We start from the raw sequence: 13,233 nt of genomic DNA, 5'->3' as shown, positions 1-13,233 counted from the left end.
AGAAGACAAGAAGGGCGGACAGCAAAAGAGCAGAAGATCCTCAGAGAGAAGACAGCAGAAGACCCCCGGAGAGGAGAAGACAAGAAGGGCGGACAGCAAAAGAGCAGAAGATCCTCAGAGAGAAGACAGCAGAAGACCCTTGGAGAGGAGAAGACCCCCGGAGAGGACAAGAGCCGGATGAAGATTTTTAATAAATTTTCCAAAACGTCTCCTGTCGTTATTTCCATACACTGCATTTTATGGGGTGAATGAGTAGGGGTACAGTGTACCCCATACCCATTCACATAGGGAGGGGGTCCGGGATCTGGGGGGGCCCCCTTGTTAAAGGGGGCTTCCAGATTCCGATGAGCCCCCTGCCCGCAGACCCCCACAACCACCGGCCAGGGTTGTGGGGATGAGGCCCTTGTCCTCATCAACATGGGGGCAAGGTGCTTTGAGGTGCGGGGTGCAGAGCCCCCCCTGCCCCAAAGCACCCACCCCCCCCCCATGTTGAGGGCGTGTGGCCTGGTATGATCCAGGGGGGGTGGGGCCGCTCGCTCGTCCCCTCCCCTTTCCTGGCATGCCGGACTGCATGCTCGGATAAGGGTCTGGTATGGATTTTGGGGGGGACCCCACGCCGTTTTTTCGGCGTGGGGCTACCCTCAAATTCCATACCAGACCCGAAGGGCCTGGTTTGGAACCCTGGGGGGGGAACCCCACGCCGTTTTTTTCCCCATTTTGGCGTGGAGTTCCCCCTCAAGATTCTCACAGTGCAGGTCGCACCGCAAGTCGGTGTGACTTCCATTCAAATCAATAGGCTCCCGTAGGGAGCCATTGATTTTGAATGGAGGCAGAAAAAACGCTGCTAACAGCTACTGTGGCCAAACGTGCAATAACGTTAGTAGAAAAAGCTACTGAAAGCACGTTTTTACAGCTGCTGTTTCCCGGCGTTATGTAAACAGCTTTGGAGCACGTTTTTATGACGCCCTGTGTGCATGGAGCCTTAGGCCTCATGCACACTGGACGTTTTTGGAGCTGCTGTTAGCAGCGTCAGACGTTTTTTTTTGCAGCTGCAGAACGCCCATCCATGTTATTCTATGGACTCATGCACACATAGAGCTTTTAGGAGCTCCAAGTGGCATAGGCGTTTTACAGCTCCAAAAAAAACCCAGGAACTGTGCGTTCTGGAGCTGCAGCGTCAAGCTGTAAAAACGTCTGACGCTGCTAAAGGCTGAATAACGTTGCTTAACGTGCGTTAAGCCACGTTATACGTTTTTTTTTTCTTCCATTCAAAATCAATGGTTCCCTATGGGAGGCTATTGATTTGAATGGAAGTCGCACCGCAGGTCGGATCAGGGTGATCCGACTTGCAGCGCGACCTGCACTGTGAGAATCTTGAGGGGGAACTCCACACCAAAATGGGGAAAAAAACGGCGTGGGGTTCCCCCCCAGGTTCCAAACCAGGCCCTTCGGGTCTGGTATGGAATTTGAGGGTAGCCCCACGCCGTCACAGATAACGTCATTTGTGACATAATGGGGCGGGGTCTCCCGATGACGTAATCTGGTGGCCACGCCCCTAATGGCTATATAATAAGCTGCAGAGACCGGAGACCGGCATAATCGCCGGAGACGTCGTCGGAGGAGGACCGGAGGAAGAAGAAGAGCCGACAGCAAAAGAGCAGAAGACCGGAGAGGAGAAGAAAAGAAGAGAGGACAGCAGAAGGGCGGACAGCAAAAGAGCAGAAGATCCCGGAGAGGAGCGGACAGCAAAAGAGCAGAAGACCCCCGGAGAGGAGAAGACAAGAAGAGCCGGATTATATTTACATAGTTACATAGTTAGTGAGGTTGAAAAAAGACATCAGTCCATCCAGTTCAACCTATGATGCGTGTGTGTGTTTGCTTTCAACCGTACATTGTATACCCCTGTATGTTGTGGTCTTTAAGGTGTCCATCTAATAGTTTTTTGAAACTATCAATGCTCCCTGCTGATATGACTGCTTGTGGAAGAGAATTCCACATCCTTACCGTTCTTACAGTGAAGAACCCCTTACGCACTTTAAGGTTAAACCGCCTTTCCTCTAGTTTTAGTGAGTGGCCACGTGTCTTATTGTATCTCCTTTCTCTGAATAGTTTGTTCCTTATGCTCGGGTCACCAGTACAGTATTTGTACATTGATATCATATCCCCCCTCAATCGTCTTTTCTCCAGAGAGAAAAGGTTCAGGGCTTGTAGTCTTTCCTCATAGCTGATGTCCTCCATTCCCCTAATTATTTTTGTTGCCCTTCTCTGGACTTTCTCCAGTTCCAGCACATCCTTCCTGAGGACCGGTGCCCAGAACTGGACAGCATACTCCAGATGTGGCCGGACCAGAGTCTTGTAGAGTGGGAGAATAATCTCTTTATTTCTGGAGTGAATCCCCTTTTTTATACATCCCAGTATTCTGTTGGCTTTGCTTGCGGCGGCTTGGCATTGCATGCCACTGCCAAGCTTGTTGTCTACCAGTACCCCCAAGTCCTTTTCCATCCTAGACTCACCCAGAGGTTCCCCCCCTAGTGAGTAGCTTGCTTTCTGGTTTCTGGCCCCCAAGTGCATTACTTTACATTTATCAACATTAAACCTCATCTGCCATGTAGTTGCCCACCCCGTTATTTTGTTCAGGTCTGCTTGCAAGGTTTCCACATCCTGCATAGAAGATATTGGCATGCCTAGTTTAGTATCATCTGCAAATACTGAGATTGTGCTAGATATCCCCTCCTCTAGATCATTTATGAACAAATTAAACAGGATTGGTCCCAGGACAGAACCCTGGGGGACCCCACTTTCCACACCCGCCCAATCCGGATGAAGATTTATAATAAACTTTCCAAAACATCTCCTGTCGTTATTTCCATACACTGCCTTTTTAATGTGGTGAATGAGTAGGGGTACAGTGTACCCCATACCCATTCACATAGGGAGGGGGTCCTGGATCTGGGGGGCCCCCTTGTTAAAGGGGGCTTCCAGATTCCGATGAGCCCCCTGCCCGCTGACCCCCACAACCACCAGCCAGGGTTGTGGGGATGAGGCCCTTGTCCTCATCAACATGAGGGCAAGGTGCTTTGAGGTGGGGGGTGCAGATCCCCCCCTGCCCCAAAGCACCCACACCCCCCCCATGTTGAGGGCGTGTGGCCTGGTATGATGCAGGGGGGGGTGGGGCCGCTCGCTCGTCCCCTCCCCTTTCCTGGCATGCCGGGCTGCATGCTCGGATAAGGGTCTGGTATGGATTTTGGGGGGGACCCCATGCCGAAAAAACGGCGTGGGGTCCCCCCCAAAATCCATACCAGACCCGAAGGGCCTGGTTTGGAACCTGGGGGGGAACCCCACACTGTTTTTTTCCCCATTTTGGCGTGGAGTTCCCCCTCAAGATTCTCACAGTGCAGGTCGCGCTGCAAGTCGGATCACCCTGATCCGAGCTGCGGTGCGACTTCCATTCAAATCAATAGGCTCCCATAGGAAACCAATGATTTTGAATGGAGGCAGAAAAAACGCTGCTAACAGCTACTGTGGCCAAGCGTGCAATAACGCTAGTGGAAAAAGCTACTAAAAGCACGTTTTTACAGCTGCTGTTTCCCGGCGTCAAGTAAACAGCTTTGGAGCACGTTTTTATGACGCCCTGTGTGCATGGCGCCTTAAACTCAAAACTGTGCTTTTTTGGTTCAACAGACTTCAATGGAGAAGCTGTAGTAAAGCATTGTAATGCGTTTTTACCACAATCTTGCAACAATTCGCGTTTTTTAATCTGCCCAACAACAAATTTGCCCTAAAAAAAAAAAACACGCAAAAACAAAAAAAAAACCCAAATTACGGCAAAAAAAACCCTGCAAAAAGCACTGCAGAAACGCTCAAAAGCAAACTGCACAGGTGTGAATTGAATGGTGAGTTGAGTGATATATATCCATATCTTGTAAGCTCTAACGAGCAGGGCCCTCTGATTCCTTTTGTTCCAAATTGTAGTGTAACTGTAATGTCTGCCTTCATTTTGTTAAGCGCTGCGCAAACTGTTGGCGCTATATAATAATAATAATATCTTTTTTCCCCCCAACAAACATACATATAGCATAGAAAAAAAAAAAATCACAATACAGAACAAAATCACATCCACAAAATAAATTACCAAACTAAGCCCAACCTTGCACATTAAAAACAAAATAACAAAAAAAAAAAATCATATATTCTATTAATCTATCTAATCGGTGGGGGGTGGGGGGGGAAATTAACTCTAGCATTCCTTTAGCTTTTAGCTTCTTTTGTATTCTCACAGGTATTTTGCTGAAACCTTTTGAAATGCGTTTAGATCTCCCCTATGCTGAAAAGTCAACTGTTCTAATTTTAAATACAAATTGACTGCCGATATCCATTACACCACTTTGGTGGATGTAGTAAACCTACTTTTGTAGAATTGGTTTTCTACCATGAAATATTGTTCTCCAATGCCCCACCAATTTTAGATTAGCTTGGTTTTCCAGAACCTCTCGATGGCAAAAACAAGTCTTATTAAATGCTGGCTACAATCATTACCTTGAACAAAAACTTCTGGTTATAAAAAGAAAAAACAATTTTACCTTTCCTTTTATCAAAAAGTACGTACTCATATGGACTATACAATGGGGGCCGATTTAAAAAAAAAAAAAAAAAACATTCCTCCATCCACGAAAGCGAGGTGTATTTTTCCAATATGTCTGAACATTTTCCTTTATGGCTAAATGGTCAAATTCTGTTGAGCAAAGACGGCCACATGCTGATTAAAATTCAGCAAGTCCTTGCTGAACCAGCTAAATTTTGATCAATATATGGCCAACGTAACCCAGCTTTCTTCATCAGGATTGCTTTATAGAATATCCCTTTACTCAAAACAATACTACAGTGGATACAAGAAGTCTACTGTTGAAATGTCAGGTTTCTGTGATGTAAAAAAATGAGACAAAGAAATAATTTTAAAACTTTTTCCACCTTGTGACCTATAAACTGTACAACTCAGGTAAACAACTGAAACCTTTTAGGTGGAGGGAAGTAAAAATTAAAAAACGAAAATAATATGGTTGCATAAGTGTGCACACCCTTAAACTAATACTTTGTTAAAGCACCTTTTGGTTTTATTACAGCACTCAGTCTTTTTGGGTATGAGTCTATCAGCATGGCACATCTTGACTTGCCAATATTTGCCCACTCTTCTTTGCAAAAACACTCCAAATCTGTCAGATTGTGAGGGCATCTGCTGTGCACAGCCCTCTTCAGATCACCCCACAGATTTTCAATTGGATTCAGGTATTGGCTCCAGCTGGGCCATTCCAAAAGTTTATTCTTCTTCTGAAGCCATTCCTTTGGTGATTTGGATGTATGCTTTGGGTCACCGTCATGCTGAAAGATGAAGTTCCTCTTCATGTTCAGCTTTCTTGCAGAAGCCTAAAGGTTTTGTGCCAATATTGAAACAAGTGTTCAAAAAGTACATGGATGATGACCAGATTTAAAAAATCATATACATTCAGTCCAAAACAAAAGTGCAAAAACTATGAAAGAGTCTTTCTTTTCAAATTGGAGTGAAGGTAAGGGAGTGTTGGGAGGTGGGTGGGGCCTCGTCCCAAAAAATGATCCAAAGTGATTCTCAGTGGCCTGATATACACATGTGGACACCCAGTGTTAGGAGTGGACTCTTACCACAATGTGGAGAGATGTGAGCATGTACTTGGTTGTATCTAGAAGTCCCCAACTGATCAAGCTGGCAGGGATGGCTCTCGGAATGGACCGGAACAATCAGCTGCTTCCGAAGTGGGGGGGGATCTGTAGGCTTCCAAGCAGGGGGAGATGCCAAGACTGATTTAAAGGTTGCGTCACCTGTGGCTGATTGATGGAACGATCCATGTACCGAGCGAAATACTGATCTCTCCGAGCCGCCAGCCGCTGGCTGCAGAGTAATCGGGATTTTCTTCTTCTATAAAGGCTGCAGGCAGTGCACTCTCCTCTCCTCTCTTCACCCCCCACACACACCTGTACTCTATCAGTGTCCACTATCAAGTGGATATAGGAGTCCCCTGTAGTGCATTTGCACATCTTTCCCAGCAAGGAGTATTATCTCCAAGGGTTAGAAAGGCTGGATTCATCTCTTTTTCATGGATAGTGTAGGACCCACTGATAATGGGGTACTTTGACGTAGTGGTGGGCTTGAGCACTATATGGCCATATGGTGGGACCAAATCCCCATTTTTATTTATGGATTGTCTTCAAATTTGGTAGTTTCTTTTGCATGTGTGCGCTATTCTTTTTTAATATACTTGGTAAGGTCATTGTTGTGCCATATTTTCTCCACTTGATGACTGTCTTCACTGTGTTCCATGGTATATCTAATGCCTTGGAAATTCTTTTGTACCCTTCTCCTATCTGATACCTTTTAACAATGAGATCCTTCAGATGCTTTGGAAGCTCTCTGCGGACCATGGCTTTTGCTGTAGGATGCGACTAAGAAAATGTCAGGAAAGACCTACTAGAACAGCTGAACTTTTTGAGGGGTTAATTAGAGTCTCTTTAAATGATGGCAGGTGTGTACTGACTCCTATTTAACATGAGTTTGAATAGGATTGCTTAATACTGAACACAGCTATATACCCAGTTATAAGAGGGTGTGCACACTTATGCAACCCCATTATTTTAGTTTATTATAGTTGACGCTGCACCTTTGTTTTACATTGTATTAGATTACCCATTCAATAAATGTTGTTAAACCATTAGCCCAAAGAAAACTGAAACAATCAAAATATTAAAGAACAAAAGAGGAATGGTTTATATGGTGTTAAATTAATATCACTAAGGTCACATACTCAATAATAAATAGTCTGCCAAGCTCACCTGAAATTCGAAGAAACCTGATTTCAGAGCCTCTTTAAACATCATTTTTTCATAATTTTGCTCAGTTTTAAGAATTCCTGCATTGATCTCACTGCAAATGTGTAAAAAATAAAAAAAAAATAGTTTTTAAAAGATTGATATAAAATACAGCTCACAGGAAAACAGCAGTCTTATATGTGGTCAAAATGTACAGTATATGAGCCAGATGCTATAAATAATGGCGCAGAATGACTCAATTGTGATAACCATGGCTAGCTCTTTTTGTTCTCCTCTTCTTTCTGCTCTTGCTTAAGCAGGAGACAAAAGTTTTTCATAGAGCTGCAGCAACAGAGCACCAGAGACCATTTTATACCCTCACAGTACAAAATATCTATTTGGTAGAACAGATTAAAAAGGGTTTCTAGTTACCCAGTCAATGCCAGGGTCATTTTTGTGTTTTGGTTCAAAATAATTTTATTAAAGATTATATTATACAAAGAACATAAAAAAAAGTATATAACCCACAGTGAGACTCCACTGTAAAGATTTATTCACACCTGAGCGTATTGATTTCAGGCATTTTTTTTGGCGTTTGGAGGCAGGCATTGACATCTAACAAAAACGCTTGTAATTTTTTGGGAACTTTTTAGTGCTTCAGGCGACAAAACACTCAGATCTGAATAGGGGCCATTAAAATGAATGGGAATTTGCTTGTTGGGCGATTTGAGACTTCAGAGGTGCGCATTTTACGAGTTGAAAAACGATCAGGTGTGAACAGGGCCTAAGGTACAGAGGCAATTATTGTATGTTATGTGTTGGCAAGTACAAACAGAAACAAAACCGCATGTATGCAAAACTTGGGTAAATCTACATCTGACTGCTATTGAAGGTGGAATGACATCCGGACAGGAGGCATCTGGTTGGCCATTTTTGTGTTTTTTTGAAGACATTTTAAAAAAAAAAAGAAAAAAAATGTAGGCCTTAAGATTAGTTTAAACCCGCAAATACATTTTCTTAAAGCAGAGATGGGGAGAAAAAAATGGTGTTAGTTGCAGTGTATGTAAACCCTCACATTGTAAAACAACCCATTCCATTTTTAATAGAAATGAAAAGACAAAACATTTGGGTATAGATATAAAAAGAACATTATAAATACCTTTTTATTCCTTTTTTATAGGTGATCAAATTCCCTCTGATCTCAGCTGCCTAAGAGATGGGGGGAGGAGAAGCAGCAGCGTGCTGTTAAGGGGGGGGGGGGGGGGTTGGGGGTTGTGTCAGGACCAGTCTGATCATTGGAGGAGAGAAAGCTGTGTTCCCAGTATAGCCAGAGAATTGACCATGTTGTACTCTCCTGATCAGTGTGGTCAGTTTTTATTAAGAAAGCAGATGTACTGGCATGAACACCAGGTATTTCACATAAAGGAAGTACAGTAAACCCCCGTTACATCGCGGTTCAGTTTTTGCGGTCCCGGTATATTGCGTTTTTTTTCTGTAGACCTATTAATATTATTTTACTAATTAAATCATTGTTAATTAAATATTTTTGTGTTTTCCATTGCTCTTGCTCTGTCTCTCATTATCTTTTATGTGTTTAAATGTGTTTCTATTGTTTTAAAAGTGTGTTTAAAGACCTTAAAATGCTTTTAAAAGTACAGTGAAAGTTATAAAAACATGCCTTGAGTGTATTTAAATAGGGTCTTTCTATTTCGCGGATTTTCACTTTTCGCGGGTGGGTCTGGAACGTAACCCCCGCAATGGAGCAGCAACGGAACTAGAGATTATTTTATATCCTCATAGTACAAAAAATCTATTTGGTATAACAGATTTTAAAGGGTTTTCAGTTAACCCTTTTGCACATGCATTTATATCACACAGGGAACAAAAAGTTCTCTATGTGAAATATTTTTAAAACATGTTCTCTTTAATGAAATATCAGGGGTCTTTTTAGACCCCTGATATCTCACTTGCCTTCCACTGAAGCTAATGGAATGCAGATCAGCAAGGTCACAGAAAGCAATGTAGTGGCCGTATTCTACTAGTGTAAAAGTCCCATTTTAAAAGGGACTATGAGCTGGGTTTTCTACTGTTGCACTGCAGCTTATCAAATCAGGTATAATGCGCTACAAACAGGAGGGTGTGACATGCATCTATTTTTACGACAGGGCTGGGGCCCCAAATACATTCTTTTTAAATCATACCTTTCAAACACACGATCGTTAAATGTATGGCTGGGCCCACTTCTCAGACTGTCGAAGTTGGCTAACATTTCTTTAACCCACTCCACCCATGTGTACAGCCGCAGAATACCAGCATCAGCCATGGCTTCAACAAAATTGGCATCTTCCACAGTATCTCCAGCGTCAGCAAGCGCAAGACGCATGCCTGAAGGACAACAAGCAAATCTTACTATTCACACTGCACCTAATATATGTAACTTAACAATTGTTATACAAAGTATGGATGCATATTATTCAGGCCTTCAGCAGTCAAGACAGGGAAATAATATTCAAATGTCAGAATTCAACACTAACACAGTAATAACAAACAGTCATCAAAAGAACCTGTGATTGACTTTCTTTAGAAGTCCATATTGGTAAAGTTGGTGCTCTGAGAAACCATACAGAAGCGTACAGCAAGACTGGCAAATCTATTAAATGCTGCCTTGATTAAGCAACATTTTAGAAGTTTTAACTCCACGCTGTAGTGCTTTTACTGTTAAATCTGTATTAAAAAAACAAATACTATTCCAGAAAGTCAGTTGTTCCAGAAATATGGCAAGGTGGTTAACTTCCACTGTAGTTTGTTTAAATGTAATGCGCACCAATGCATGTCATAGTGGAAGTTGAGCTATGTTCCCACTAGGGTAACACAGATACCTGAAACGGATACTTTCAGGCTTGGCTCTTTCAGCGGAATTCCCCCACTGACAGCAGAAATAAAAAAAAATAAATAAATAAATAAAAAAGCTTGCAATTATTGGTTGTGAAGGAGCAGGGCCGCTACATCTTGAAAGCAGAGTTCCACCGAAAAATGTAACTTCTACTTTAAGAACTCCTGACCCCCTGAAAGCCACATTTAACATGTCATTTTATTTTGGGGGTGGGAGCGGGTGCCTAAATTTGACAAAATGTTTCCCTCTCCCCCTGCAATCTTCTGGGACACGTCTCAGGTCCCAGAAAATTGCCTGTTCACTCAGGACACGCAGCGCGACTCGTGCATGCGCAGGGCCCATCCGGCTGTGAAGCCACAAGCTGCCACAGCTGGGTGACCACACTAGAGATGACCGCACTACAGGGAGAAGAGGGAGAGCATCGCTGGACCATGGGACAGATGAGTGTGTGTTTATTAAAACTATTAATAAACATAAAAAATGGGTGGAACGCCGCTTTAAGAACTGAAGACTCATTGAGCTGTCAGTGGGGTTCCTCTGTTGACAGCTGAAGTGTAAAGGGTTCAACAAGTGGAGCTTTTTATTAAAAAAAAAGCAGCCGGACAATATTTATCAACAACATTGCTCAGTCCCTGAAACACTAAGATAAAAAGAAACATTGTTTTTTTTTGTATCTTTCAGTTTTTTCATCTACAGTTCAAAAGGATGAACTTCAATCTGTAGATTTTTCACTGAGCTAAAAATACAGCCCATTTATTGTAATGTGCCTATGCATACAAGCCTGTAAATAAGCGCCGTGCATTCTTCAGCAAAAAAAAAAAAAAAAAATCTGCTTTTTTGGTAGTTTACACCTCATGCGAGCAAATACGCACTAATGTGTGCAAATGCCCATTTACATATTGTGCAGAAAAAGAACGCGAGAATACATTTTCATGAACAACAAAATTGTGCAAAACGCAAATTTGCGCGAATAAGTGCAAATACATACAGAAAAGTCTTAAAGTATAAAGTATACTCAAGACAGTAGTATCATGTGCAAGAGGCCTAAAGTAACTTGTCAAGTTAAAAAAAAAAAAAACATTTTTAGTGTTTTTTATTAACCCCTAATTTACTCAGCCTTATTCTCCTCCATTTAATTCTTTTCCTGCTTTTTTTTTTTTTGTTCACTTCCATTTTATAAACTATTATTAAATTAAAACTTTTTTCTTTTTTTGTGTGCTTTGTTTAATATTTTTTACACCTTTAACATATATTTACACAATTCAAATTAAATAAGGGCAAAATGTAAAAAAAAAAATAAAAAATAAAATAAAAAAAAAAGGAAGGAAGCAATCGGTGCTCGTACGTACACATTGTAAAAAAAAAAATGGTGATGGCGCATCCTTATTTCACACTATTGCAAGTCTCCCTGTGGCCATGTAGGCACAGCAGCACATTTATTTAAATGGGTGTTTGTATCTAAGGTAAAATGCAAGGAAAAGGTCCCTGTGCCTTTTCCAAAATTGCTGCTGAAGGGAAACCGCATTGTGCTCCCAGCTTGGGAAAATGTGCTGCAGTTTCCAGTGCGTGCGGGTGCCATTAATGCCAACAGTGGTGCGTTTTTGCTGCGGGTGCAGCAAAGCGTGCGATTTACAATTAGTCCCACAGTCCACAAAAAGTGTGATCCTACTATTAAAGCTGTACTGTAGGATAAGAAAATATTGTCTAAATATAAATGACATTTGTATTCCTTCTTGAATCGTGGTGTGCTTTGCGTATTTAGTCCAGATCTGTGCAGTAATCCAACGTGAAACTTTTCCTTTGTATTAAAGACCCACCACGGTTGTACGCTTTCCTTGTGCAAGGGGACTGGTCTTGTTTCCACCTCCCCTCTCCTCCCATAGTTTTCTACAGTCTCTAGCGGGGGGGCTGCTGGTTCCTCCCACAGGACACAGTGATGTCAGTGCTACTTTAAGAAGATAATATCTGAGTTTGCAAAGACGGTTAGGTGCTTACAAAGTTAATTTCTATCCTTTGTGGCTACTGTGAAAAATATTTAAATGAAAGTTTTTGTGGCCGGAGCTACACTTTACAGTAGTCGGTTCCAGTTTACTTTCTGCAGTTAAGCTCAAAACACAGAAAAAGTGGTCCATTAACCTGTGATATGTATGTTGCAAGGCCCAGCACAATCCTATAGGAAAGTTGTACTTCATTTTAGCAATAGGCCACCCCTCCCCCTCCACTGATACTTACCTTCTATGCTCCCTTCCCTGTTTGCTTGCCAAAGACTGGAGTAAAATCCCTGTGTACGTTCTATGTCAGAGCTTACATTGGGTTATTAACTTTACTAGTTCCCCTACAGTACATATGAACAAATGAAAGTAGATCAGCAGAAATCTAAAGTTTCATCATGCTAGACACTAAAATGAATCAGTTGGCGCTATTCCCTGTTATTGAATGTACTGCTTACAAAGGTGAAGCCAACTTTGTTCATAGCAATCCTACTATAAGCAGAGAATACAACGTAGTACTCTGTCTGTCAACGAGCAACAAGAAGAAAAAAAAATTCCTGCATTTGTATTCATTTAGGTTGAGGCAAAAAATATTAAAATGCACAAACCATCTGCTGAAAACTTGTCAATTGCCTGAGTTAATGTGAGAAAGTTTCCCGTAGACTTGGACATCTGGAAAAGTAATAAAAAGCAAAATGTAAGTGATTTATGGTGCAATTAGATCCACCATATATATGATCTAGCAAATATACCATCATACCTTTTCTGAATTCAGCAGAAGGTGTCCATTTGCTCTGACAGCTACAGGCCATTTGCCACTAATTTAGGGAAAAGAAACAAAAAATGTAATATTTATATTAAGCTGCAGAAAAACGGTTCGTCAAAAACAGCCATGCATATCTTAAATCACGTGATAGAATTGTAAAAGAATTAGGCAACTAGTTTAAAAGAAAGAAAAAAAAAAACCCTTCTTTTTTTTTTGGTAAAAAAAAAAAAATAAGTGCGGCAAAGAAAAGTTTATGCCTGAAACCAGACATGGGAGTAAGTCACACATGTGCAAGTCACAAGCAAGTCTCAAGTCTTAACCTTCAAGTCTCAAGCAAGTCCCAAGTTATTGTGGTGAAAAGCAAGCAAGTCAAGTCACTGCTAGAAGTCAAGCAAGTCAAGTCATTTATTTTGGTCAAGTCACAAATGAAGTCAAAATTCTGATCTACCCCAATTTTCACCTTTAAATCAGTTAAAAGTCAGTGGTCAGGAAAGGTTTGGTTTTATTTTCAACATTAAAAAAACTGCTTAGTGCTTTTTTCTTGGCATATTAAAGAAACACTTTGAATGCCCAAACAGCTCAAAATCCTTCGTTCGGTCATGTTTCAACACCACAGTCACTAAAAACATGTTAAGTATTTCCTTTGTTAAACAGCCAGTGTCCTAAAAATCAGAACACACTGAGGTGTTTTAAGTGACTGTGGTGTCAGAAACATAACAGGCACATTGATTTTGCTTTAACACATCTTG

At 41.7% G+C, this 13,233-nt stretch overlaps 1 protein-coding gene across 1 annotated transcript in view; it reads right to left on the bottom strand.

The window, feature by feature from the left end:
- LARS1 (leucyl-tRNA synthetase 1) overlaps window positions 1-13,233 on the bottom strand; it is a 103,938-nt gene that overhangs the window by 37,764 nt on the left and 52,941 nt on the right. The window contains exons 21-24 of the mRNA XM_082254243.1: window positions 12,479-12,536; window positions 12,327-12,390; window positions 9,036-9,219; window positions 6,859-6,949 (exon numbers count right to left, since the gene is read on the bottom strand). Of these exons, the coding sequence (XP_082110369.1) occupies window positions 6,859-6,949; window positions 9,036-9,219; window positions 12,327-12,390; window positions 12,479-12,536 (397 nt within the window). The remainder of the gene's footprint in view (window positions 1-6,858; window positions 6,950-9,035; window positions 9,220-12,326; window positions 12,391-12,478; window positions 12,537-13,233) is intronic.

The sequence above is a fragment of the Pelophylax lessonae genome (assembly GCF_965119305.1).
Source record: "Pelophylax lessonae genome assembly, chromosome: 4".
Classification (NCBI taxonomy): Eukaryota; Metazoa; Chordata; class Amphibia; order Anura; family Ranidae; genus Pelophylax; species Pelophylax lessonae.
Note: the sequence above shows the minus strand (reverse complement) of the source record. Positions and strands in the feature narration are given on the sequence as shown.